The sequence below is a fragment of the Coturnix japonica genome, chromosome 22 (genome assembly GCF_001577835.2).
Source record: "Coturnix japonica isolate 7356 chromosome 22, Coturnix japonica 2.1, whole genome shotgun sequence".
NCBI lineage: Eukaryota > Metazoa > Chordata > Aves > Galliformes > Phasianidae > Coturnix > Coturnix japonica.
Genome location: NC_029537.1, coordinates 3,981,435 through 4,007,790, shown reverse-complemented (window position 1 = coordinate 4,007,790; position 26,356 = coordinate 3,981,435). Strand labels below are relative to the sequence as shown.

The following is a 26,356-nucleotide window of genomic DNA, read 5'->3' as shown; positions in this document are numbered from 1 at the left end:
CAGAGTAATCAGCTGTTGTGAACGAGTACCACTGAATGCCAGGTAGGCAGTGCCAGTGTGTGCAGGGACCTCAGGAGGAGAATATTACTGCAGATATGTTGTCTGCTTTTACTGTCTGAGCTGCATCTCCATCCCATCCATCCATTAGTTCTCTGGTTCTGGGAAGCAGAAGGGCAGTTGTTCTGCAGCACCCACACCTCTGCCATGTGGAGGAGCCCTCCACCCCTCTCCTCCAGGGTGGTGTTACCTGCAAGATGCTCCTGGGCATGTCTGTGGGGCTGCTCCTCTCTGCTCTTCTCGATCTCTGCTCTCCCTGCAGCTCTGACTGTTCCTTGTGCTTGGCAGCAAGCATCTGCTTTCCACAGGCAGCTTGCTATTAAATATCCTGTCTGACACAGTAATGGAGAGAAAACGAACAAATTCCATTAGTGGCTGGCGATCCCTGCAGGGTCTGTGTTGGAGCGAGGAAGGAGTTGGTATTTTTAGAGAGAATGCAATGCAACTTACTGGCTCTCTCAAAGCTGGGGAGTAGATAACCAAGGAGGGGAAGAGGGGACACCGGGCTCAGGTTTCAGCTGAAGTGCTGGACTATGGCAGCACGAAAGGGCAAGTCTGGTCCAGACGTGGCTGTGAGTATACAATGCGCTTCTCCTTCATGCCCACAGAGACCTCTGCTTTGCTCCTCTGCTTGCTTCCTGCCCGTGGTCTCTGCTGCTGGGTGTGCCAGGGTTTTGGAAGCGCTTTGCTGCTGGGGTGTGTCACGTTTTACCATATTGATCTTTGCAGCTCCATGCATGTCCTGTGGGTGGGATCCCAGGTCTGCCTGAGCTACGCTTCGAACTTCCCAGGGGGTTGCTGTTGTAGGTCTGTGCTGAGGTACAGACCTGAGGGCCTGACCTGAGGTACAGAGGTTTCCACCAGGAGCTGGAGTTAGAAAAGCCCTTTGCACTTAAGCTGTTTCTTGGAGCTGTCAGTGTTTCCTGCTGACCCTGACAGCATGCAGGGCTCTGAATGCAAACGTGCACTTCTAAGGGCAGCACCGTGCCCTGCCTTTCCCAGCAGATCAGCCTGAACGAGCAGGGTACACCCAGGTATCATGCTGACTCTCCTCCACACCTGCAGCCCTCCATGAAGCTGACAGCCTAGCTTCAAATCTGGGGCTTCCTCCCAGGCAGACCCGGTTGTGTTGCGAACCAGCAGCTTGTGGTGACAGCTGGCAGAGCAGGGCATGCCAGCAGCACGTGTCTCCCTGTGTGCAGGGGCTTTGCCAGCACAGGGCATGGCGATGCTGCCCTCCACCGCCTGTCCCTCTGTCCTGGGCAGGGCTGCAGCACTTGCACTGCTGGGGGCTGGGACACGCATCTGCAGGTCTTCAATCTGCAGGGGCAGCGGGGCAGTTGGCCCTTTGCTGGGCCGTGTTTCTCTGGGTAGGATGGTGAGGGAAGGATGGAGGAAAGCAGGAGGCAGCTGAGCAGTGCTGCTTCCATCTCTGAGCTGGAATGACCGAGACTGGTAAGAAAGGAGCTCTGAACAGTTCACGTGCACCATTCTGCCCAGGTCTGCTGCTGAGACTATGCTGCTGCCAGTGCTGGCCCCATGAGCTTGATGACCCCAGGGCTGTGGGCACTGGAGGGCTGAGGCTGGCAGGATGTATGTTCATGTAACACAGGAGATGTCTTAGTCCCAGCATGAGTGGTAAGAAAGGGGCTCTCATTTTCTAGTGGAGCCAAGGTCAGAGGAGAGGAGTGTGTCCTGCTGCTTTGCCATGGATGTCTCATGGCTCTGTGCTGTGGACAGCCCTTTGGGATAGAACTACCAGACAGGCACCAGTTCATAGGCCCAGCCACACAGAGCTCTCACTGCATTTCCACTTTGTTCTCCAGCTTCTGGTGAGCCATCCCATTGTCTTCATTTGCTGCCTTAATAGTGTTATACAAATGACTGCTGTGCCTTGCCTGGGGTGGTGACACTGCCTTGCTGTAATTTTCCTGGCTGTAGTGTGCACAGTTGGGGTGGTTGTCACCACTGCCACTGTGGCTCTTCATTGGGTTTCTGGAAGACAGCAGAGGCAGACTCACCAACGCTGCAGTATATTGTCCATTGCTGTACTCTCAACCAGGACAGAAAGCATTTCCTGTGCCTAGGGAGACTGCAGCAATCCTGTTAGAGCACCTTCCCTGCCCCACCAGCACTGCTCAGACCCATACATCTCTCCTCCCTGGCCTGGCTAAAATGCTGTTCTTCCCAAGCCACACTCTCAGCCCTGCCTCGTCCTGTTTGATGAGGAGCATCTCTGTCTGCCTGGCCTCTACCTTTCTTACCGGGTCTCTGTAGTCAAGCACTGGGATGATCCCATATTGCTGACAGGAGAGCACAAGTATGATGCCAAATCTCATGCTGTTCATTTTTTTTTTTTCCCCAAGGCTGATGCTGCAACCAGCTTCCTGAGAGCTGCAAGATCTGGGAATCTGGACAAAGCCTTGGATCATCTCAGGAATGGGGTAGATATTAACACCTGTAACCAGGTAGGTGAAACCCTCAAGGTTTCTGGTATCACCTCTAGCTCATGTGAAAATTGCCATGCTGTGGCTCCCCAAGGTTGAGGTGACAGTCACTCTGTCTCTTCCTTACTCTGCTCCATGGGAGAGAGACAGGGAAGGGCCTCAGGGAGCTTGCTTGGTCCTGATCCTGCTATGGAGCAAACCATAAGTGGGCAGTGGATACTGTGACATAGCAAGTTTAAAAACTGGGAGCTGTTTAAAAACAGGGGATGTTTGCAGAACGCCAGTGTGGGGGCCTCAGGAGGTGGCGTTCAGCTGTAGCCCCCTCTAACACAGAGCAGGGATGGCTCTGCCCCGGAAAGGAGAGCTGCAGGCACAGAGGAATGGTTTGCACGTAATTGACAGAACATTTTGTTACCTGTGCAGCTGCCAAATGCATCAACTCAGCCTGAATCAGAGGAGGTGCTGCAGGGAGGGACACAGGGGACTTGGGCTGAGCTGGGGGACAGACAGGCAGACGGCACTGTCAGCTACTTTCCAGAGCATCAGTGATGCCGGAGAGGCTGACTTGGCAGGTAGCACAAGCGGATGTCCCTCTGGTTCAGTATCGAGTTCCCAAACGAAGCGTGGTTCAGACCCATCAATCTATGCACTGCAGTGGCCGGTGCATTGCTGCAGACATCTTCCCCCAGGAAATGTTGCTGTCTCCTTTTCTTATCTGACAGCGCTGTGCAGATATGCTGGACTTCTGCAGGCCACTAGGCACGTTGTACCTTGCTTTCTCCTCCTTTGGGGAAAACTCATGAGGTGCCCATTTTGTTCCTCATTCCCAGTTATTGTCAACGCATAACCAGCATCTCGGTGTTCCTGTCCTGGGGTTGTGTGGACATGGACAGGATTAAAATCAGATGGGTGTTGTAGGGAGAAGTAGATGGAAAACAATGTGTTTCTGTCCTTGAAGATGAAATAGCTTTCAGTTTCTTCACCACAAGGGGCAGTCCCTGTTCGCTGGGAGCAGTCCTGCTTCCAGACAGATTCCTGCAGCTGATGGGAGGGGGGTTTTAATACCATGCTGGGGAGCACGTGGCTGCAGCAGGATGAGATGCTTCTTTCAGTAGTGCCTTTGCACTGGTTCTTGCCATCTCCCTGAGGTTAGATGGCACTTTGGGGTTTCCTTCTGAGGAATATCAGACCTGTGGGAAAGGTCCAACCTCACATGTCCTGTATAGAATAAGGAGGGATATATGTGGTCAGACCTATCCCACAGGCCCTGTATTCTTACACAAGTGCAGAGACCTTGACATGCCATCTGATCTTCATCCTACCAATTCCATCCTCTTCATGGTTGCCATCTGCATCAGTATCCTTACTGTGTTCTGAATCCATGCATGCTGTCCTCATCGGTGAGGAGCTGGAGCTGAGGATGAGCGGAGCAGAGCTGGCTGCCAGGACACAGCAGTCATGGTGGTGTGGGCAGTAATCTCTTCCGTGTCGCACCCCAGGACAGGGTCCACAGCAACATGAAGGAGTGTTTTTCTGCAGAGCTGAGTTTGTTGCATTGGCAGCAGCACCCAAAGCTTCTGGAAAGCGTTTGCAGTTGGTGAGGGTGTGTGGCTGTGTTCAGATCCAGTACATCCCGTGGCAGTTCTGGGTCAGATGAGCCATCAAGCCAGAGCAGACCTGCAAAACAACCTGCATTGTTCCTGAGGCAGAAATATCGATGGGCCTCTGGGAAACAGCCTTCAGTAAACACTGTGCTTATCGCTGTAAGGATGGAGAATAACGATTCCTCAATGGCTTTCAGCTTTCAAAAGGTTATTTATGAGTCCTTTGCGTAAGAGGACATATGTGCAAGGAGAGCAGCTGAGTATTCGTGATCTTGTCCTCCCTGCATCTTGTTACATGGATATAACAGGGAAAAATCATGTGTTATGTGTGTGGTTCTTACCCAGCTCTCAAGATGTGGGTGCTAAGTGGGTGCAGAGCTGTGTAACTGTGCCCTAGTCAAAGAGCTGCAGCATTCTTGCTGCTTTTTCTTTTGGCAGCCATCCCCTTGTGCTTAGAGCTCCAGGAGATGCTGGAGCTGCTGTGTTGAGGGAGCCTGTAGACTTGATATCCGTGCATACCTGAGTAAAAAAGAGTGTGATCTTGGAAGGCTGGTGGATTGAGCATGAGAGAGGTGGAAGACCTTCTTGTAACCCCCTCTGGACGCTGTTGTGAGTTTAACTGGGATGTTGAAGACTGCAACTGGAGCTTGCCTTGGCATGTTCTGCTCCCCTACCTGTATTCAGATGGGGATGAAGCAATCCCACAAAGTGACCTTCCAGCACCCTCCATAAGCCAAAGCAGATGGTTGGGAGGTGGAGTGCTTGGGCAGCACTGTGTGCTTCTGGGGAGCTGGCAGCTCTTTGCCACATGAGAGTTGCACAGGGGTGAGTAAGCACAGTGCATCCATCTGGGAGAAGTGCTGCACTTTTCCCTTGTGGAGGGAAAAAAAAAAAAAGCCATTTGAAAATGCCTGCAAATATTTAACCTCTCTGCCAGTAAATATCTCAGCCCTTTTGTTCTGGGAAGCTGGAAATAATGGAACATAAGCTTTCTCAGCTGCCTCTGAGGTGCCAGCAGGCCTAACCAGCCACTTTTGACAGCACAGGGGTATTCCAAGGGAGCTTTTCAGCCCTTTGCTCCTGGGAATGTGGTTGCATATGTACCCTGGAAAAGGAGGGCTGAACTGGGGCACCCATAGGAGTGTTCCCAAGCAGTCACCTGCACTGTTCAAGAGCTTCCTGGGTCTGGCAGAGCTGAGCAGCTTCACAACCTGTGCTTCCCCAGAGTCTCTGCTGCAGCTCAGTACTGGAGGAGCAAGGCAGCCCTGGTGCTGAGCGTGGGATGGAATTGGCAGGGTCAGCCTGCAAGGCCACAGTTATATAGTGTGTGCATCCTCACTCTGGGCCGTACAGAGAGCTTTTGCTGTGACAAGTGTAGCTGTGGGCAGGAGGTCTCAGGGATGGGGCACCCCTGGGAAGCCACTGAAGAAGAGATGGGAGCTGACAACAGAAATGTGTCATGAGCAAGGAGAGCTGAAACAGTGCCTGTGGAGCCATGTGCTCCCACTGAGCCATGGGGACACCCATCTATAGGAACCAGCCCAAAAGGGCTGCATGTCACAGGGAAACCTCCAGCATTAGTCAGCAGCTCAGTGCGTGGGGCTGCATGCAGCTGCCCTGGCAGCATGAAGCCTGCTGTGCAGGGCTCAAAGGCAGAGCAGTGAGTGCTGCTCCTGGCAGCCAGCACCTCCTCCAGCCCACACCAAGCACCCGCAGCCAGGTCCATAGAGGAGCTCAAGGGTGGTTCCCAGAGACCATCAGTCTCATCCTGTGACTAATGCCCCTCTTTGTGCCCTGCAGAATGGGCTGAACGCGTTGCACCTGGCCTCCAAGGAGGGCCACGCAAAAATGGTGGTGGAGCTTCTGCACAAGGAGATTGTCTTGGAGACCACAACAAAGGTAAGAACAAAGGAGTCGAGTCGCGTTCCTCAGCCTAATGCTCTACAGCCTGCCACTCTACAGCCTGCCATTGCTGGTGCTCCATAAATAATGCATAGTCGTCTCCCTGCATGCTTAGTCACAGAGAGAGGGGTCTGGCTGTGGAAGCTGCAGTGGCTGACATACCATCTCTGTGCACTAGCAAGGCTTGTGGTGCAGAGCAGAGCCTGGTGTCCTGCCCCCACCACCCCAGGGCACACACTGAGGGGAGGAGTGGTCTTTCAGTCCACATCTAGCTGAGCTCTGCTGGGAGGCCTTGGCTTCCAGGGTATGCACTGTGCTCCAGTGCTCCCTTTTCCCTTCCCCTGCTCATCTCCTGGTGCTGGAGATATACAGAGCCTGACAATCCACACAGCTTTGGCTGCTGCTGACCTCATGAGAAATATGAAGTCACCCCCTTTCCTGGCCAGCAAATGTGAGTCTGTAGCAGGAAAGGAGCGCTGAGCATGGCCCCGCTGGCTTGCACTGGCCAGGATGGCAGCAGCCCTTTTCACACCCATGTTAGTACACACATCAGGTCTGTCTCTTTCCCTGAGTGCTGCCCTGTGATGATGTCTTTCAGAAGGGGAACACAGCCCTGCACATCGCTGCCCTCGCTGGACAGCAGGACGTGGTCCGGGAACTGGTGAACTATGGGGCCAATGTTAACGCTCAGTCACAGGTACAGCAATCCAGGCTGGGGTAAGCAAAGCCCCAGCATGTGAGTGGTGGTGTCCATGTGGTGAGAGCTATGCCCAGCAAGGGCAGTGCAGCAGCCCCTTAGTGTCTCTTTGGTCCTGTTCAGGGACAAGGACGGTGGAAAATGCTCCCTGACAATGAACTGGGGATGTGGGTGTTCACAGAATGGCTTAAGTTGCAGGGGACCTTAAAGATCATCTAGTTCCAATCCCCCTGCCAAGGGCAGGGTTGCAGAGCACTAGATCAGGCTACTCAGGATCCCATCCATCCAACCTGACCTTGAATGCGTCCAGAGATAAGGCATCCACAGCCTCTCTAGGCAATCTGTTCCATTGCCTCACCATTCTCTCAGCAAAAAATTTCTTTCAAGCATCCAACCTAAATTTCCCGTTTTAGTTTAAAGACATTCCTCCTATCCTGTCACTATCAGACTGTGTAAAAAGGCAATCCCCTCCTACTCATATGTTTGGTGGGGTGCAGCTCTTCATGGAGCAAGGAGCTGGAGGAAGGGCTGTTCTGATGTGTATGGCTCTATTTGCAGAAGGGCTTCACTCCGCTCTACATGGCAGCCCAAGAAAACCACCTGGAGGTTGTGAAGTTTCTCCTGGAGAATGGAGCCAACCAGAATGTAGCCACAGAGGTACAATCCTTGGGGAGAACGCTGCAGCTCTACTTGTTAAGGCTGCTGTCAGATGTTGCAGGTGCTGCCATGGCTTCTTGGCTCTCCCTACTCACCTACCTCTCCTTGGCAGGATGGCTTCACACCACTAGCTGTGGCTCTGCAGCAAGGTCATGAGAATGTGGTTGCTCACCTTATCAACTATGGGACAAAGGGTAAGGTCCGCCTGCCCGCCTTGCACATTGCAGCTCGCAACGATGACACCCGCACAGCTGCGGTGCTGCTGCAGAATGACCCCAATGCTGATGTTCTCTCCAAGGTGTGTGTCTCTCCCACCCTGTCTCTGCCAGCTTTCCCACTTCCCAGGAAGAACAGCAGCTTGGTATGCTGTGTATATCCATCCTTTCAGCAGGGAACATATATCTGGCTGGGCTGATCCCTCCTTCTTTCCCCTAGACTGGATTTACGCCCTTGCACATTGCAGCCCACTATGAGAATCTCAGTGTGGCCCAACTATTGCTGAATCGTGGAGCCAGTGTCAACTTCACACCCCAGGTGGGTGCCGTGTAGATCAGCTGGTAGGGAATCTGCAGCTTTCAGCCACAGGTGGGCATGTGCTCACCTCTCACCTGTCCGTCCTTGTGCAGGAATTTAGCCATCCACTGCCCTCTGCCCCTTGTTTGCCCCTTGCTTCCTGGCAGCCCTGCAGGGAAGAGATGGGTTGCCTCCTGTAACAAGCTGTCCTTCCTTCTGCCAGAATGGGATCACTCCTTTGCACATAGCCTCCCGTCGAGGCAACATCATCATGGTGCGGCTGCTGCTGGACCGTGGGGCCCAGATAGAGACAAGGACCAAGGTGAGACCCTTTCTGAACAAACAACAAGTGCATGGGCTGTTTCTGTCTTCATGCTTCCTGTGCCCAGGGAGCACTGATGCAATGCCCTCCTCAGTCCGTACCCTGGGAATGTCATAGTAGGGCATGAGCACAGACCCTGCTGTCCTAAGGGGATGGACCAGGTTTTTTAGTGATGCATGCTCAGGATGCAAACAAGTCCCAAGTTCCTGTTCTTTTCTGGCTTGGGATGCTTTACCTTTCCCTACCCTTTCTGAGCCTCAGAACCCTTCTCTCTCCCCAGGATGAATTGACGCCTCTCCACTGTGCAGCTCGCAACGGGCATGTGCGAATTGCAGAGATCCTACTGGACCACGGTGCTCCCATTCAAGCCAAAACAAAGGTGCCTGTGGGGCTGCTCAGTGTCAGTGCAGGGCTCACAAACTGCATGCGTTTGCTGGATGCTCTACGTAACTGGGCCAGGGTTGAACTTTTGGCCATCGAGAGGCAAGGAGCTTCCTGATCCTTCTGCTCAGAGCTGTGGCAGGGAGCAGGGCTGAGTCGGATGCCCGGTGCCCCCCACTCAGCCCTAAGGCCCTGTTCCCTGTTCACAGAACGGTCTGTCACCAATCCACATGGCAGCGCAGGGTGACCACCTGGACTGTGTGCGCCTGCTCCTGCAGTACAGTGCTGAGATAGACGACATCACCCTGGACCACTTGACACCTCTGCATGTGGCCGCACACTGTGGCCACCACCGTGTGGCCAAGCTGCTGGTGGAGAAGGGAGCCAAGCCCAACTCCAGAGCCCTGGTGAGTCAGGAGGGGTGGGCAAGAAAAGGATAGATAGGCTGGGAATGGAGGAAGAGTAAGGCAGAGGAAGAGGGAATGTGCTTGCAATTGACTGATGGTCATTCTGTCTGTAGAATGGCTTCACGCCTCTCCACATCGCCTGCAAGAAGAACCACATTCGGGTGATGGAGTTGCTTCTGAAGACAGGAGCCTCCATTGATGCCGTCACTGAGGTGGGTGAGCTGCAACCCAGCCTCAGCCCTTCTGTTACTGCCCATGCACAGCAGGGCTGGTTCACTGCTGCCCTGCTGCCCCCCAGCATCTTCTTCCTTGTGGCTTGGGAGAACTGCAGCTCAGGACCCACTGGGCAGGTGGCATCTGCAGCCTGTTTCCTGCCAGGCAGAAGCTCTGTGCACTGCTATTGGCTCAGCTAGGGGCTCCCAGGGGCTGAGAGGATGGGGAGGGATTACTTCTGTGTCAGGCCATCAGCCCCCAACATGACTCTTTGCTGCTTTCTCTCCGCAGTCTGGCCTGACCCCCTTGCATGTGGCTGCCTTCATGGGGCACTTGCCCATTGTCAAAACCCTGCTGCAGCGTGGAGCATCTCCTAATGTGTCCAACGTGGTGAGTCCTGGCCTGGCTGGAGCTGTGAGGGCTCACTATGGCGGGGTGTAGCGGGGGGCTGCACCCTGCTTTCTGTGTTCCTGGGCAACCTCTTGGTGACATGTCCCCTCCTGTGGCCTCACCACTTTATTCTGTTCTTGGTGCAGAAAGTGGAGACTCCCCTGCACATGGCAGCCAGAGCTGGGCACATGGATGTGGCCAAGTATCTGTTGCAGAACAAAGCCAAAGTCAACGCCAAGGCCAAGGTAGGCAGGAGCTCCCATGTGCTAGTCCAGTGCTGAGTCCTTTGCTCTCATCTGTCCAGGTCCCTGCTGTGAGGGGTTGTGGAGCAGCAGGAGTGCTGCAAGGAAGCAGTGAGTGCAAGTCCACCAGCAACAGCTTCTTTGCCTCCCTTTCAGGATGACCAAACTCCTCTGCACTGTGCTGCACGCATTGGCCACACCAGCATGGTCCAACTCCTGCTGGAGAACAATGCCAACCCCAACCTGGCCACCACAGCTGGGCACATGCCTCTGCACATCACTGCCAGAGAGGGGCATGTAGACACAGCCTTGGCCCTGCTAGAGAAGGGAGCCTCTCAGACCTGTATGACCAAGGTAGGCTTCTGTGCCTGCTTCAGGAAGATGGCTGGCAAGGCTGTAGGACAGTGTCCTTGTCACAGAAGGGGCAGCCTCCTCCTGTGCTGCAGTGTGCATCTGCATTCTCCTCATCATCCCCTTACACCCAGTGATGGGCTGCCTATCTCCTCAGAAAGGATTTACCCCTCTCCACGTTGCAGCCAAGTATGGGAAGGTGGATGTGGCAGAGCTGCTGCTGGCGCATGATGCTCACCCCAACGCAGCAGGGAAGGTGAGGGTTGTTCAGAGGCTGTGGGAACAGTGAGTGTGGGCTGAGACTCCATCTCACTGCTCCATGCTCTCTTCCCCTCCCTAGAATGGCCTGACCCCACTGCACGTAGCTGTGCACCACAACAACCTGGAGATCGTCAAGCTTCTGCTTCCCAAGGGGAGCTCTCCACACAGCTCAGCCTGGGTAAGGCTGGATGGGATCCCTGGGATGGAGGGACATGGTGTGTGCCTGTTACCCTCCAGCTGAGGCTGACAATGCCCCGTGCTGTGTCACCCCTCCACCCTGACACCTGCCAGTCCCACCATAGCTCCCGCACTTGCTGCTTGTGCTGGCCTGTCTTTGCACCCATGGAGGTGCTGAGCAGTCACCCAGTTCCAGCAGAGTGGCTTTCAGGGATATTCCCTGTTGGCAGCCTAGCGGCTGTTGCTTGGAAATGTGTTCCCATGGCAAGCCCTGCTGAGCAGTGCTGCAGTCTGGCAGTTTGGGAAACCACATATGAGCATTTCCATGCAGCTGGGAAGCCGTGAAGGCGGAAAATCCAGCAGCTTGTGAGAGCCCTGCGCTCTGACAGAGCACAAGGAGCCTTTCCTCATGGAGCAGCCCAGCAGAGTTTTCATGCTGTTTGCAGAAGCTGCATCTTCTCAGCAGACAAGCGGCTGCTGGTGCTGCCACGTGACCCTCCCCTCTTCCCCCCGTGCAGCTGCTGGCAGGCCTGCTGTGCTGGCATCAGAGCAGCTAGTGCTGATGCTCATCTCCCCTTGGTCTGTGTCATGGCAGCCTGCGTCATCACAGGCACAGGGTGTCTGCTTCATGCAGCCCCTGTCTGAGTACTGATCCTGGGTGTTGTGGGTTTTCTGTCAGGCAGCCCCAGTAGTACCTGCCTGTCCTGGCTCTTTCAGCCCCAAGTGGTTGCATGATAAAAACTCACATGCAGAAAACCCCAGGACAGTTGATACTAACCAGAACTGAGGCAAGTGGTCCTGGAGATCTCTCACTGTCTGGACTAGGGAAGCAGGATTGGCTTCAATGGTAGGGTTAGCTGCTGTCAGGGAGATGGTTTGGGTGCGAGCATGTGTCCCTGAGCCCTGGAAGCAGCCTGGGAGGGCAGATTTGGCCTGGAGAGATGGGGTGGTACTTCCTGTTCAAGCAGATCTGCTCGGTGAGTGCTGAGAGCTGCCATGGTTCCCTCCTACAGAACGGGTACACCCCTCTGCACATTGCTGCCAAGCAGAACCAGATGGAGGTGGCCAGCAGCTTGCTGCAGTACGGTGCTTCTGCAAATGCAGAGTCTGTTCAGGGAGTCACCCCTCTGCACCTGGCTTCTCAGGAGGGGCATACAGACATGGTAGCACTGCTTTTCTCCAAGCAAGCCAATGGAAACTTAGGCAACAAGGTATGTTGTACTGGTGCTTCCTGCCAGGCTGGCAGGCAGTAGCAGACCCAGTGTCTCCCGGCATTCAAATAGCAGTGCCCCAAATATTGGCCAGTTTGCTGTATTTACAACACAACTTTCTCTGCTGGTTGAGCTGCAGTGGTTCCTTTGTGTATGTGACATTCTCTTTTTGCAGAGTGGCCTGACTCCTCTCCATCTCGTGGCCCAAGAGGGACACGTACCCGTTGCTGATGTTCTGCTGAAACATGGAGTCGCAGTGGATGCAACAACCAGGGTAAAGTAGTGCATTGGCCATGGTTGGGTGAGAAACACTTGGGAACTACTTTACATGCCCCATTTTTCAGCTGTAGGGAGTGGCCTATGCAGTTCAACATACCGAAGCCAGAAGGCCCAGAAGCAGCACCGACAGCAGTCTGAGACCTGATCTTGTCTTTCAGATGGGCTACACTGCACTACATATAGCCAGCCACTATGGGAACATCAAATTGGTGAAGTTTCTGCTGCAGCACCAGGCTGATGTCAATGCTAAGACTAAGGTACAGTGATACTCTGTGCTAAAAGGACCCTTCTGCCCTGGAGAGCAGTGTGCAGGTTGATGGGGAAGGCTTTGTTCCACTACAACCCCTATACCTTGTATGGATGGAAGCTGTTGTAGTGCCCCTGGGTGCATTGTGAATCCTACAGAGTCCTTTACTAACCACAGAAAGCAGGAGGCAGCCCATGTGAAGCACCGTGTGACACCTTGGGGGGCATTTGTGGGGCATTATTCCCCAAAGCTGATGCAGTACTCTCTGCTCTCCCTACAGCTGGGCTACACCCCCCTGCACCAGGCGGCACAGCAGGGCCACACAGACGTGGTGACCCTCCTGCTGAAGCATGGGGCCTCTCCCAACGAGATCAGCACAGTGAGTAGGGCAAACTGCCTACACTGCCCCGTTGTGTGACATGTGCCCATGCACACGTTCCCTTACATCCTCTCCCCTTGCACAGAATGGCACCACTCCTCTGGCCATCGCGAAGCGCCTCGGTTACATTTCTGTCACAGATGTGCTCAAGATTGTCACAGAGGAGACCAGCATCCCAGTAAGCTTCTAGGCATGGGATTGGCTGGGTATGGGATCCTGAGGAGGAGGGTTGGGGCTGGGAACAGCCAAGTGAGGGTCTGCCAGCCTTGGCCACAGGCAGCTCAGGCTGTGGGCTGCCAAAAAGCAGCTTGAGTGCCCAAATATGTGGGGAGGGGCTGCAGGGAGCTGTGGGTTGTGTGCTGTCCTGCCCTGACTGCCCTCTGCTCCACAGCCAGTCAGTGACAAGTACCGCATGAGCTTCCCAGAGACTGTGGATGAGATTCTGGATGTGTCGGAGGATGAAGGTGAGGGGCTGGAGCTGGGTCGCACCCTTAGAGGTCTGCTAGCAGCCCCAGGGATGGCACAGGGTGGGGAGCTGCCTGGCCTCACTGGGGTCTTGCAACAAGGAAGAGGGAGCCCAGCAGCCACCTCCTGGCTTGGTTGTCCCCTGTGCTGTGCAGGAGGGTTGTGCTCAGACCTGAGGATGTTGTGCAGAGACCTGGGGCTCTCTGAGCACCACACCATACTTTGCTCCCTGGGCGGTACCAACCCACTGCAGCTGGTTTGCTCCTATCCCCTCCCATCAAGACCTTACTTTTGCCTCTTCTTACTTTGCAGGCACTGCTCATGTCACAGTAATGGGTATGAAATTTGTCCCTGTGCCCCAGCTCAATGGCCCATTTCACCCCATGGCCACTAACCATCCGCACGCCACCTCCATCTGCTGAGCCTTGCTGCTGGGCTGGTGCTACCCAGCACAGGCCCTGCCATCCTGCCCTGCCCATTTGCGTCCGTGCTGCTTGCTGTAGTGTGTCTGCATGAAGGGAACTATCCCCAAGCAGAAGGAGCCCTGGCTCTCATCAGCCTTGCTCCCAGCAGCAGGAGCCTGCTACTGTTGTGAGCTCTAGTGCTCGCCCACAGCCAGCCCATGGTGCTCTGGCCCTGGTGGGATGAAGCAGAGCAGAGCACTGGAAGGTCCCTGTGCTGCTCTCCACTCTGGCTGTCCCTTCACTGGGAGGTGCTGGACTCCTTCCAGCAGGGCTCTAGCAGGAGCTCAGCCTCGGTGGATTCCTTAGCAGGTGTTATAAGTGGGAATGGCTGGGCTCATGCCCCCAGCGAGATATGTGTGGGTGAACTTGGTGGCCTTGGTGAGTTCTAAATGTGGTCCCAGCCCCACCTGGTGGTGGGGGGCCCAGCAGGCTTGGCTCTGTGCTTGAGTGCTATGAGGTTGGGGTTGTCTGGCTCCTAACAGCTGCCGTGCCACACTAACAGCCCAGGCTTCTGGCAGAGGGAAGAGCCTTCCCACAGCTGAGACCCAGGGGATGAACGTGTGTGGCCAGTGGTGGGAGCAGGGATGGGAATAAAGCTGGGCAGCTGTGCTCCCCCCTTGTCCTGCTGCCTCTGTGTGCTGAGTCAGCTCTTGGTTTCAGAGGAGGAGCTGATGGCACCGAAACCCAGAACACCTGAACCCAGGGAGCAGGAGGGCAAGAGGGAGGTGCTGGAATTTGTGACTGTGACAACGCTGGAGCAAACGTATGAGGCACTGGATGGTGGGGAGGGAGCGGGTACAGGGCATGGGCCAGTCTGGTGCTGGGGTGGGATGCCAGCAGGGCAGGAACAGCTGCGGGCATTGGGTGACTGTGGGCAAGGTGAGCTCCCTGACAGGGTCCTGCTGTGCCAGGTGGTCCTGGGGAATGGCTGGAGCCTGGGGGGGTCAGGCCTGTTGCTGCAGTGGCTGTCACTGTTCTCTCCTGCCAGGGAGGAGTCTGCAGCTGTCCCACAGGTCCCCTGCGTGCCCCCTGAGACCGTGGTGACCAGAGCAGAGGAGCCTGAGCCGATGGGAACTGTGGAGACTGAAGTTGAGCAAGGCAGCCTGCTGCATGCACCCTCAGTGTCCCCGCAGGAGGTGAGACACTTCCAGGAGGTGACACAGTTCCAGCATGTTTCCTATGGGGTAAACAGCTGTCCTCTGTCAGCCCAGAGCCAAAACACTGGGGGTGGAGGGCATGGGTGGATGGCACAGGGCTGCCCAGGCAGAATGCAGGAGTGCAGAGGGTTAAGCAGGCTCAGCATCACCAGACAGGACCCTACGCTCATGGGGGCTCTTCCCTGCCTTTGCACAGCCCTCCAAGGAGTTCGATGAGGACTCCTTGATTCCCAGCAGCCCAGCCACTGAGACCTCGGACAACATCAGCCCAGTGGCCAGCCCCGTTCACACCGGGTAAGTGCCAGCCCAGGGCAGCACTGTGTGTGTGAGCTGGCTGCAGGGCACTGCTTGCCTATGCCTCTGCCCACTGCAGGTTCCTGGTGAGCTTCATGGTGGACGCACGTGGCGGCTCCATGCGGGGCAGCCGGCACCACGGGCTGCGTGTCATCATCCCACCCCGTGCCTGTGCTGCACCCACCCGCATCACTTGCCGCCTGGTGAAGCCTCAGAAGCTGCCCGCACCCCCACCACTGGCTGAGGAGGAGGGCCTGGCAAGCCGCATCATTGCACTGGGACCCGCTGGCGCCCAGTTCCTCAGGTGAGCATGGCAGGGAATGGGGCCACCCTGGGCTGGGAACAGATCTGGGCTCCTCTAAAGGCTCGGGTTAGGCTGTTGCTGCTGTCTGTGGGGATTCTGCTACAGGAGCTATCCTAGCTCTTGGCCAAGTGCAGCGTCATGCTGAGGTGGGCCTTTGCAGCATGGTGTGAGCATGCCCTCCTCCTTTAACTGCAGCCCTGTCATCGTGGAGATTCCTCACTTTGCCTCCTACGGACGCGGGGACCGTGAGCTGGTGGTGCTGCGCAGTGAGAATGGCTCTGTATGGAAGGAACACCGCAACCGCTACGAGGAGAGCTACATGGACCAACTGCTCAATGGCATGGATGAGGGTGAGTGTGCCGGGCTGGGGGCTTGACACCCAAGCCAGAGCTGCAGCCATCCTGGGAACGGGCAGCACTTGGAGGTGGTGGTATGGAACCGAATGTGGCATAGTTGGTGCAGTCAGAGGAGGAGGTGGATGGAAGCCATGGGCTTGGTTTGAGGAGGAGCACTGATGTCTGTGTTGCACTTGCAGAGCTGGAGAGCCAAGAGGAGCTGGAAAAGAAGAGGGTCTGCCGCATCATCACCACTGACTTTCCTCTCTACTTCGTGGTCATGTCCCGGATTTGCCAGGACTGTGACATGATTGGCCCCGAGGGAGGATGCTTGAAGAGCACACTGGTGCCCATGGTGCAAGCCACCTTCCCAGACACCGCTGTCACCAAGAAAGTGAGGCTGGCTCTGCAGGTGAGTCTGAAGAGCCTGGTCTGAAAACCAGCAGGCATGAAAAGGCAACTTATCCAGCTGCACTGTGGAGAGCTGGCCCTGATCACCCCACCTGTGCTGTCCACAGGCACAGCCCGTGCCCGATGAGCTGGTGACCAAGCTGCTGGGGAACCAGGCAACCTTCAGCCCCATCGTCACGGTGGAGCCTCGTCGTAGGAAGTTCCACCGCCCCATTGGCCTCCGCATCCCTCTGCCCCCATCCTGGAAGGACAATCCCCGAGACAGTGGTGAGGGTGACACCACCAGCCTGCGCCTGCTCTGCTCTGTGATAGGTGAGAACATGTGCATGAATGGGCTGGTAGCAGGATGAGCCGAGGTGGGATGCAGCTCTGGAAGCGAAGGACAGGTTTCACAGTCCAGAGGGGAAAGCAGATCCACTGCAGCAGGAAAGCAGTGTGCTTACCCCTGCTTTCTGCTGCTGCAGGAGGGACAGCACAAGCTCAGTGGGAAGACATCACAGGCACCACAAAGCTGGTCTATGAAAAAGAATGCGCTAACTTTACCACCAATGTGTCTGCCAGGTGAGTCATGGGCAAGCATGTAGTTGGATGGAATTCTTGTTCCTGGGGAATTTCCTTGCCCTTGATGGGTTTCCCACACTTGCAGCTCCTGTGCACCCTCTGTGGTGCTGTTTCCCCCCTCCCCTGCCCCCAGTGCACTGCCCTGACCCCCACCCCTCCTGCAGGTTCTGGCTGGCTGACTGCCCGCGTACTGCTGAGGCTGTGCATTTTGCCACCGTGCTGTACAAGGAGCTGACGGCTGTGCCCTACATGGCCAAATTTGTGGTGTTTGCCAAGATGAATGATGGACGGGAAGGCCGGCTGCGCTGCTACTGCATGACTGATGACAAGGTGGACAAGACTTTGGAGCAGCATGAGAACTTCACTGAGGTGGCCCGCAGCAGGGACATTGAGGTTTGTCTCTTGCGATGTTCCTGGAGGGCAGAAGGAAGAGGCTGCTCTGTGCAGAGTCCAGTCCCATGTTCCACTCCCTGCAGGTGGTGGAGGGAATGCCTCTGCATGTCGAGCTCTCAGGGAACCTGGTGCCCATCAAGAAGGCCACACAGTCACGCACCTTCCTCTTCCAGTCCTTCCAGGAGAACCGCCTCGCCATCCCTTTCAAGGTAATGGCAGGTGCAGAGTTGGGCTGTGGTGGGGCCCTGTGCCCTGTTCCAACCCCCCTGCCTGGGTGCTTGGTGTGTAGGTCCGGGACAGCAGCCGGGAAGCCAGTGGCTCCCTGTCCTTCCTGCGCAAAGCCATGAAGTATGAGGACTTGCAACATGTGCTCTGCCACCTCAACATCAGCATTCCACCCTGCACCAAGGTCAGCTCTCCTTTCTCAAAGTGGCCATGTCACGCTGTGCTGGGGCTGTGCCGGTGCCAGGGACGAGCTGTTACTCTCTTTTCTGGCTGGTGACCCCTTGGTTTGTCCCCACTTTGCAGGGAAGCAGCACTGAGGAGCGAAGGAGGACACTGACACCTTTGTCTCTGCGGGAGCGATATAGCATCCTAAGTGAGAGCAGTTTTGGTACGCAGCCTACTGGGTCTGTTCAAACCTCCCACCTCTTTTGCTTAGGGTAGGGGTGCACAGGCCAGGGTGAAGGGCTGGGCTGATCCTGCTGCACTTGTGTGCGTGGCATCCTCCTGTTCCCAGGGAGTTTCTTTGATCCTGCCTGCAGGGCTATGCCGTGCCTCTGCAGCCTGTGCCTCACTCCTACCCCAACCCACATCTGGAGTTGTGACCCCCTCTTCTCCTCCAGGCTCTCTGAGCAGCACAGACAGGGCAGACCAGAAGATGATTGACATCGCAGAGCAGCTTGGCCTCAGCTGGGCAGGTGAGTCCACACCTGATGGATGCTCAGTACACCTTGAAGCTCAGCCCATAGGAAGACTAGAAAGATGCTGCAGGGTTGCATGAATGTGCTTTATGCTGTCTGGGGAGCTGTGCTTGGATGTGATGCTGAGATGCTGTGTCTCTCCCAGAGCTGGCACGTGAGCTGCAGTTTGGGGTGGATGACATCAACAGGATTCGTGTGGAGAACCCTAACTCCTTGCTGGAGCAGAGCATAGCCTTGCTCAACCTCTGGGTCAGCCGTGAGGGCAAGGGTGTCAAGAGTGAGTATCTGCGGTTCCCAGTACAAGGGTGATGGTGTCTGAGCTGGGCGTGCAGCCTATATGTGTGTGCTCAGGTGACCCTGGCTGAATTTAAGCTACCAGTTCCTACACACCTGCCTGGGGGGGGCAGCTGGGGTATGGCCATAACCTGGCCTGCCCTGCCTGCTGCTGAAACCAACTTCCCCTGCAGTTGAGAACCTGTACACGGCGCTGAGGAACATCGACCGCAGCGAGATTGTCAGCACGCTGCAGGGCCCCGGCCGGCAGAGCCGCAGCATGAAGGGCAGCTGGCGCTACACAGACAGGGACTACTCACTCTCGCCCTCCCAGATGAATGGTGAGCCCCACATCCTGTGCAGGGGATACCTTAGGGGCTAGGAGCAGGGTTGCTGCAGACACAGTGGGGCTGATGTCTGTCCCAAGTCAAGCACACTGCGCTTAGGAGTTTGGTGGGTGCTGCAGGCAGCTGCAGTCTCTCAATGGGGACTTGTGCTATGGGAACTTTGGTCCTGCTCTCCATGGAGAACAGACACATGGGGATTCCTCCTCCTGAGGTACCAGTGCTGGATGCCCCTGGCTTGTTGCTCCCAGCACCACCTGCCCAGCCTTGGCTGTACCTGGGTGCAGGACCACTGTCACATATCCCACAGGAGAGCCAGTGCCATGGGCAGGGATGGGGCTGTTGCTGTTCTGCACCCAGGCACCACTCATGCAGCTCTGGCTCATCGCTTTCCCTTTTCGTGTCTGCCCTTGTTGTGTTCTTTCAAATGTGCTACCATCTGCCACTAGACGTGGGCACTCCTGGGGGCACAACCTCCAAGTTCATCCTGACCTCTCATCTTCCTCCTCTGCCTTTCTACACCATTTCCACCTCAACTGAGCCCTCTGGAAGCAGTGTCCTGTTCCAGCAGCTGCATGTCACCCAAGACTGCCCCTCTCTTGGCTGTATCATGCTCTTCCCTTGCTGGCCCTGCACTGTTTTCCCCCTGCACTGGGGAGGCTGGGGGCTCCTGGCTGAACACTGTGCTGCAGCTGCTGCTGATGATCCCTGGCTGCTGGGGAGCACTATTTCTCTTTCATTCCCTAGGACTGAGCAAGGGGCATGTGGCTCAGTAAAGAAGGAAACAAAGCTGCCTGCATGCCTGGGACTGTTTGGCTTGGCTGTAGTCTCTGTTGGTGTGCCTGGGCTGTGCATGAAGCCCTGAGTGATGAGGACACAATGATCGCTTATAGACCTAGGGACATCAGAGGGATTATATGGCCCTGGCTGCATCCTGTAGGGCCTTAGGGCTGCATGATATTTGCTAGGGTCATCCTTCCTTGCTCGTGGGTCAGCTTTGGGATTTTGGTGCCTGCAGCAGCTAGCTACCTGAGCTCCAGGCTGACCTTCAGATGCTGGTTGTGGGCTGTGGGCAGGGACTGGGGGCTGGTAGAGCAGGGTGCCAGAGTGGGCACCATGTCCTGCAGTGGGGATGGGGGATCACCAGGCCCCAGGCCTGTCCTCACCAGGGGAATGGACAGTCACAAGGGCTGCCCAGCACTCAAGAGTGAGGCACAGGGACACTTGCAGGGACAGGAGGGACTGCATGAAGGCAGCAGCCGCTGTGAGCACGCACCTCCCAGAGGCTGCTTCCCTTCTCACCCTGCTGTGCTTGTGTGTGTGTATGAGATGGCTGCTGGAGATGTCGCCTCTGTCTGCCCATGTAGGTTACGCTTCGCTGCAGGACGAGCTGCTCTCCCCTGCCTCTTTGCATTATATGCTGCCATCCCCTCTGCGTGCTGACCAGTACTGGAACGAGGTGGCCATCATGGATGCCATCCCCATGGCCGCCACCGAGCAGGACGCCCTGATGGAGATGTCTGACATGCAGGTGTGGTCCTCAGGGCTCACCCCTTCACTGGTGACGGCTGAGGACTCCTCTCTGGAGTGCAGCAAGGCTGAGGACTCGGATGCCACAAGCGAAGGTCGTTTCCCAGGGCAACTTCTGACAGACGCACATGGCCCAGACCACATGGGCTCTATGGACTTAGTTGAGGATGACACAGTGGACTCAGATGCCATGAATGGGCTGATTGAACTGCTAGAGCAGGAGGAGGGGCAGAGGCCAGAGAGGAAGATGCCAGCCAGGGACCACCAGCTGGGGACTGGAGAGCAGAACCCAGAGAGTGAAGTCTCTTTTGTTTCAGTTCAACAGAAGGTACAAGCCAGGATCGTGGCATCACCGACCGTGAGCCACACAGTGGAGAGGAGTGCAGACAGGTATGGTGGTCCCCGGTGATAGGGGGGCAGTGGAAGGGGAGCTTTGCCAGCTACTGCCTTGTGCTGGGCCAGCTGCAATAACCACCCAGCCTTGCTTGCTTCCCTGCTGTCCTCCAGCTCTGGAGCCCAGCACCTCACCCAGAGCAGTGGCTTGGGCAGAGAGCCTGTAAAACCTCTGGAGACCCTCTAAGAGCTCCTTGAAAAGCACCCAGGGGAAATCCCTGCACACAGCCAGGCCCTGCATGTGGATCATGCCTCCCAGCACCATCTCAGGGCTGTGTTCTTCCCAACAGCACTGGTCACATGAGAGCCCAGTGATGCTATGAGGCATGACCCGAAAGCCTGTGGACTGGGGTGCTGGATGGGCATAGAGCGTGGCAGGGAGAAGGCCCGTGCCCCTTGTGCATCTGCATTGTATGCTGCTTGTGCCAGGCACGGCAAGCACCAGGAGCCAGGAGCTCTGTGCCTGGCAGGATGCAGCTGTGCCCAGCTGCGGGCTGGTGTTCTGGGTGTAACACTCCAACAAAGCTGACTGCTTCTCTCTCTCTGTCTCTCTCTCCCTGTCCCTCTCCGGTGCCCAGGCTGAGGGACTGGAATGCAGAAGGCTCCTTTATCTCCTGCCTACAGGACCTGACAGAAGGCTCCTGGCAGGAGGGGGTCACCCGACGGCTGGGCCCAGCACACACCGCGGCTGCTGGGGCGCAGGGCCAGGAGCAAGAGCAGGTCCTGGTGCCGGACGTGGAGCTGATGCGGGTCAGCTCCACAGAGGACAGCGACTGGCAGCCCCAGCACCCCGCGGGCAGCTGGCCAGAGGAGCCTGACAGCCACAGCTTTGGGCAGGTGAGGTTGAGAGCAGCAGCAGATGCAGCCCTTTGACCACCACCGGGTCAAGAAGTCCCGGCAGAGCTGCTGCTCTGGCCCCTGGGGGCCTCTTGGCCCAGAATAGAATGCTGCACACCCAGTATGTGAGCTGTTGCTCTCCATTTATAACCCAGGCAGGCTCCCTGCTTGCTTCCTTATTGAGTATCTGCCCTGGCCTCTGGCCTGGCAGCTTGCTGGGCCAGAAATAGAGCTGGTCTGGGGGCCAGGAGGAGTGATGGGCATCCTGCCATAGCCATGTGGAGCTGATAGGGATGGGATGAGAGCAGGCGTGTGCCTCCAGGCAGGCACGGCGCAGCTGCAGCTGCAGCATGGCAGAGTTCAGCTCTGTGCCACGTGTATCTGTCCTGTGACAGAGGGCTGCTCTCTGCCCTGTCAGGCTGCTGGGGAAGGGGGTCATGGCTGTCCCCGTCACCGCCTGACAGGGGGACGGGTGTTGCTGTTACAGTCCCAATCCCATGACTTTGATAGAAGCTGTGAGTGCAAAGGACACCCCACCTGCCTTCTCCCTTCTCCCGCCCCGGGCAGCTGATCGGCAGCAGCTAAAGTTACAGCAGTGCTTGCACAGACTGGGCACGGGCAGCTCCTGTGCCCAGGGCTCTGCCCACCACAACCGACAGCATGGCTGGGCTCTGAGCGGGGCTGCGGGGCACACGCACGACCCTGCAGAGAGCAGGATGTGGTCTTTCCTGGTCCAGCTGCTGATTGTCGTGGTGCTGCTGGCTTTCTTCCTGGTCAGCTGCCAGAATGTCCTGTACATCGTCAGGGGCTCCGTGCGCTTCCTGCTCAGTCATGCGCACCGAGAGCTGGACAAGGAGCTCGGGGAGAGCCAGGGGCTGGCGGACGACGAGGAGTCTCTCTCTACCAGAGTCGTCCGCCGGCGTGTCCTTGTGAAGGTAACGGGCAGGGAGCAGCGCCGGGCTGTGCACGGCACAGAGCAGAGACAGGGCTGGGGGCTGTGCAGGAACCGGAGCCTTGGGCTGCGTGCTGGAGAGCTCTGCTGCCCCCCCTGAATTGCTCTTCCTCCTGTCCCTCCAGGGCAACGAAGTCCTCCATCTCCCTGGGGAGCATGTGACTGAGGAGCAGTTCACAGATGAACAAGGCAATATAATCACCAAGAAGGTGAGTGACCGGGGCCAAGAGTCTGTAGGGTGCTCTCCGCAGTCTTCCTCCTCTCTCTTTCTCTGCAGTCCCTCTCTGCAGCCCAGGACCCCGTACAGGGTGCTCGCGTTCTGCTTTCTCCAATTACTGTCATGGCTCTTCTCCAGACAGATTCTGCCAGGGGGTGGTGTGCACGGGGCTGAGGGCCAGACCAGCGAGAAGGAAGGCATGGTGTCGGGGCTGGCCGTGTCCCCTTGTGGGCTGGTGCCGGGGCTGGCAGTGATGAAGGCTGCGTGGGTCTCCGCAGGTCATCCGGAAGGTGGTGCGTCATCTGGGCCCTGATGGCACAGATGACAGGCAGGAGCATGAAGACGTGATCCTGGAGGGTTCCCTACAGGAGCCCCAAGACCTGGAGGCAGAGGCTGATCACTTCATGTACTCCATCCTACAACGAGATGGTCTGGGAGCCAAGGTACGTTGTGGTTCATGGCTGTGCCTTGCATGCGCCCTACTCGAGGCCAGCACTGCCTCTGCAGGACTTGTGGGCTCCAGAGCTCCTCTGTCCTCTGTCCTTCCTTCTGTCCTGCTCACCTCTCTCACCTGTTTCCCTCCTAAGGCTGCCAGGGGCTGCTCTTGCCCCTGCACCAGTCTTCTTGCTTGGTGTCTTCTGCTGACTGACTCAGCCTTTCCCTCTCCTGTCCTTTTCTCTGTGTCTGTCTGTTCATCTGGGTGATGTCCTGCCTCCTGTCCCTGTGGCTCCCTCAGGAGGAGGTGCAAGTGCGTGTCCCAAAACTGGAGGTCTCCGGGAGCAGGATGGGGGCTCAGATAGTGAAACGAGCCAGTCTGAAAAGGGGGAAGCATTGACCCCCCTCAAATGGCCTCTTTGGAGGTAACCAGCCCCTTTGCTCTTCCTTTTGTGCCAGCTCCTTGTGCTGCTGGGATAAAGGTAGTAGGGATGTATGTGCATGGTGGTGTCTGTCTCCTTTCTCTCTCCAATTTCTTTTTTATGTTAGTGGGATGTCTGTGGTACATGATAGTTAAGACCCCTGTGTTTGTGGACATATGTTCATGCAGTGTCTGTTGTCTGCAGCTATCCCTAGAGAGTCCCTGGGCCAGCTTCAGTTGAGGCAGTTTACCTGCTGCTTTACTCTTGCTATTTTCTACAGCATGCAAAAGCAGCTCAGGGGAGTGCATTAAGACTTATGGGGGTCTTCCATGCTGCTGTGAGAACAAGGTTCAGTGAATCGCCCTCAATGAAGCAGGACTGGCCTCCAATGGATGGGATATATATGTCCCAGGCTCTGCAGCAGCTTTCCCAGCTCCTTCCAGTGCTGCACTCAACTCTTACTTGTAGCTGCTCTCTGCATCTGAGGTGGCACCATTGGTACTATTTGTGCCATTTGTGCTGGTTCCAGGCAGGGCACTCACTGATGCTGTGATGGCACCTCCTGTAAAACTCATCTTGTGGGTGGTCAGAATGGGTGCATGTGGAACAAGTGTGGGCTGGGACTACATGTGCCTGGTGACCCCATCTCTGTCTCTTTCTGTGTCTCCCCAGGATCTCACCTCAACACCAAACCACTGATCTCCACACCAACCTGGGAAGAGAGGAGAGGAAAACAGAGACTGGAGGGAAGCAGGGCTGGCTGTACATGTTTCAATAGGCTAATGGCATGATTTCTGTACGAGATACCTACCGTCCTATCCGCATGACTGACTGACTGCAAGACGCATGAGCTACAGTACTTCCAGCAGACAGAGAGACCCTGTCCCTGCCTTGCTGCCATCAGGAGCCTAAAGACCGCAGCACGCACAAGGGGCATCCTTCAGCTCCTCTGGGAGGCCAGAGCTGGACTGGCAACAAATGAGAGGGGAGAAGAATCCACTCTCGCACGTCCACCTGCGTCACTACATCCCTGTGCAGTGTTGCAGTGGCAGGAAGGAGTCTGGGGATGCTCACTGAAGGAGAAGAGGGGCTCTGTCCCCGTCGCCATTCTTGCCTCTGCTGGACTCGCTTCTCGTCCCTCTCAGTGAGTGCTGGGGCAGGAGGAGGGCAGCAGTTGGGGGTGTGAGGGAGGAGGGCTTGTGGGTGCAGTGTTGCCCTGAGTGCTTGGCCTGATGCAGGGCTGCCCTTCCTCTCCCCAGCATGTGCAGCATCTCCTGCCAGGGCAGGGCTCTGGGCCGAGCACTGAGCTCGTTGCTTATGTTGAAAGTGTTAACTGTACAGCAATCAGCCTTGTGTATATGAACCAATAAATACTATGCAAACACCTAGGGACACTCTAGCAGTATGTACAAAGCACTAACAGCTCCACTCCCAAATACCTCTTCAGGCTGCAGGATGGGCAAAGCCTTTGGAGTATGTGAGCAGCTCTGGTGAATGGAGCTGGGAGTCTACAGGGGTGAAAGGGCGGCAGGTTGTCTTGTTCTGTGCCCTTCCATCTGAGTCTGGCCCTTCTTGGCCTGAAGAGAGAGGCCCATGGGGCAGCCCCATGGGCTGGTCCATGGTGCAAGCCCCAGTTTGTGCTGGCTTCAGCTGGGATGAGGCTGGCAGCCTGCACTGAGGTGCTTGGGGCCCAGGGAGGATAGGTAGTGAGAGCAGGGAAGGCTTGTGCCACGCACTGGGTTGTGCCTAGCTCTACTCAGCACAATATCTGCTCAGGAGATGAGCCAGGAGCTGGCAGGAGCCAGAAGCCCTGCACTACTTTGCAGAGCCTCCTGGCCTTCCTGTGAGGGCACAAATGAGCACAGACCCTTGGCCCCATGGATGCTGGCCCCCCCAGGACCAACCCCAGAAATGGGGGGAGCTGCTCCCTTGAGTGGCTGCACTTTGGCCAAGTGAATGCCCTTCTGCAACCACTGGGCTCAGCAGTCACCCTGAAAAGGGCAGTGCTGGGGCAGCTGCTCTGGCAGGAGAATCGTGGTGGTCAGGGCTGCCCAGGCAGCACTGAGATGTGCAGAAGGTTGAATCTGCTACAAAACTTGACCCTGGAATGACAGGATGCAGACAGCAGCAGATCTGTGTCCCCAGCTCTGTCCTTTACCTAACCAGTGTGAGAGGGGCCTGGCCTTTGTAGCATGGTGGTGTGGAGACCCCCCCTTTGCCCTTTCCCCAGAGGTGGCTGTGGGCTTGTTCAGCAGGGCCTGATGCTGCTCTCAGTGGCCATGTGTGGAACAAGCCCACCTCCAGCTACAGGCAGGGCAGCCCTGTCTCACAGCGGATGCACATATGCCAGGAGAGTCTCTGGCTCTGCTGCAATCTGGATAAGAAGCCCAGATGCAGCAAAGCTAAATGGCCCAGCTTAGCCATGGAAAGCAAAGCAAGCCCTTCCTCACCCCACCTTGAAGTAGGCACAGACTCCATCCATTACCCTTGCTGTGTACAATAACCTACCTAGACCCACTGCGGCAGCTGACCCTGTAGCATCACCGTAGAGTCGTGTGTGGGTCCTGTGCTTTGGCCTAGTAATACACCTTAGGGAATGTGCTGTGCTGCAACTGTGCCCGGCACCTGCAGCCACATTGCTTTGCGCTCAGATTGCTCGTAGGGCTGGTAGGGGGAGGCTGCACCCAACATTGAGCCTAGAGAATGCTGCAGTTCTGCACACTAGAAGCTTTTTAGAAGTTTTAAAGAAAAAAAAAAATTACTTTTATTTCCTTTTTTTAATTGTTATGGAAACGAGCCTTTTGGATCTCCCTGTCTCTTAGCCCCTGATGTATAGATCATATCCCTGTACACACCAGCTATCGGACTATGGATTAATAAAGAAACTAACACAGATCGTGTCTCGTCTC

At 56.3% G+C, this 26,356-nt stretch overlaps 1 protein-coding gene across 12 annotated transcripts in view; it reads left to right on the top strand.

The window, feature by feature from the left end:
- ANK1 (ankyrin 1) overlaps window positions 1-26,342 on the top strand; it is a 49,784-nt gene extending 23,442 nt beyond the window's left edge. For 4 of the 12 annotated variants that reach the window (XM_015883108.2, XM_015883104.2, XM_015883107.2 and 1 more), the window contains 43 exons: window positions 2,424-2,525; window positions 5,909-6,007; window positions 6,609-6,707; window positions 7,266-7,364; window positions 7,477-7,662; window positions 7,800-7,898; window positions 8,101-8,199; window positions 8,480-8,578; window positions 8,790-8,987; window positions 9,101-9,199; window positions 9,492-9,590; window positions 9,737-9,835; window positions 9,989-10,186; window positions 10,341-10,439; window positions 10,524-10,622; window positions 11,635-11,832; window positions 12,008-12,106; window positions 12,270-12,368; window positions 12,639-12,737; window positions 12,823-12,915; window positions 13,129-13,201; window positions 13,515-13,538; window positions 14,327-14,429; window positions 14,655-14,802; window positions 15,020-15,117; window positions 15,197-15,421; window positions 15,617-15,771; window positions 15,957-16,168; window positions 16,275-16,479; window positions 16,632-16,728; window positions 16,893-17,121; window positions 17,205-17,330; window positions 17,411-17,530; window positions 17,650-17,734; window positions 17,967-18,041; window positions 18,190-18,321; window positions 18,512-18,658; window positions 20,029-20,581; window positions 21,163-21,421; window positions 22,499-22,582; window positions 22,869-23,033; window positions 23,327-23,450; window positions 24,120-26,342. In XM_015883108.2, coding sequence (XP_015738594.1) covers window positions 2,424-2,525; window positions 5,909-6,007; window positions 6,609-6,707; window positions 7,266-7,364; window positions 7,477-7,662; window positions 7,800-7,898; window positions 8,101-8,199; window positions 8,480-8,578; window positions 8,790-8,987; window positions 9,101-9,199; window positions 9,492-9,590; window positions 9,737-9,835; window positions 9,989-10,186; window positions 10,341-10,439; window positions 10,524-10,622; window positions 11,635-11,832; window positions 12,008-12,106; window positions 12,270-12,368; window positions 12,639-12,737; window positions 12,823-12,915; window positions 13,129-13,201; window positions 13,515-13,538; window positions 14,327-14,429; window positions 14,655-14,802; window positions 15,020-15,117; window positions 15,197-15,421; window positions 15,617-15,771; window positions 15,957-16,168; window positions 16,275-16,479; window positions 16,632-16,728; window positions 16,893-17,121; window positions 17,205-17,330; window positions 17,411-17,530; window positions 17,650-17,734; window positions 17,967-18,041; window positions 18,190-18,321; window positions 18,512-18,658; window positions 20,029-20,581; window positions 21,163-21,421; window positions 22,499-22,582; window positions 22,869-23,033; window positions 23,327-23,425 — 5,775 coding nt within the window. In that variant the 3' untranslated portion in view covers window positions 23,426-23,450; window positions 24,120-26,342. The other 8 variants (XM_015883111.2, XM_032448905.1, XM_015883105.2 and 5 more) reach the window with 8 other exon arrangements.
- Window positions 26,343-26,356: the final 14 nt, after the last annotated feature.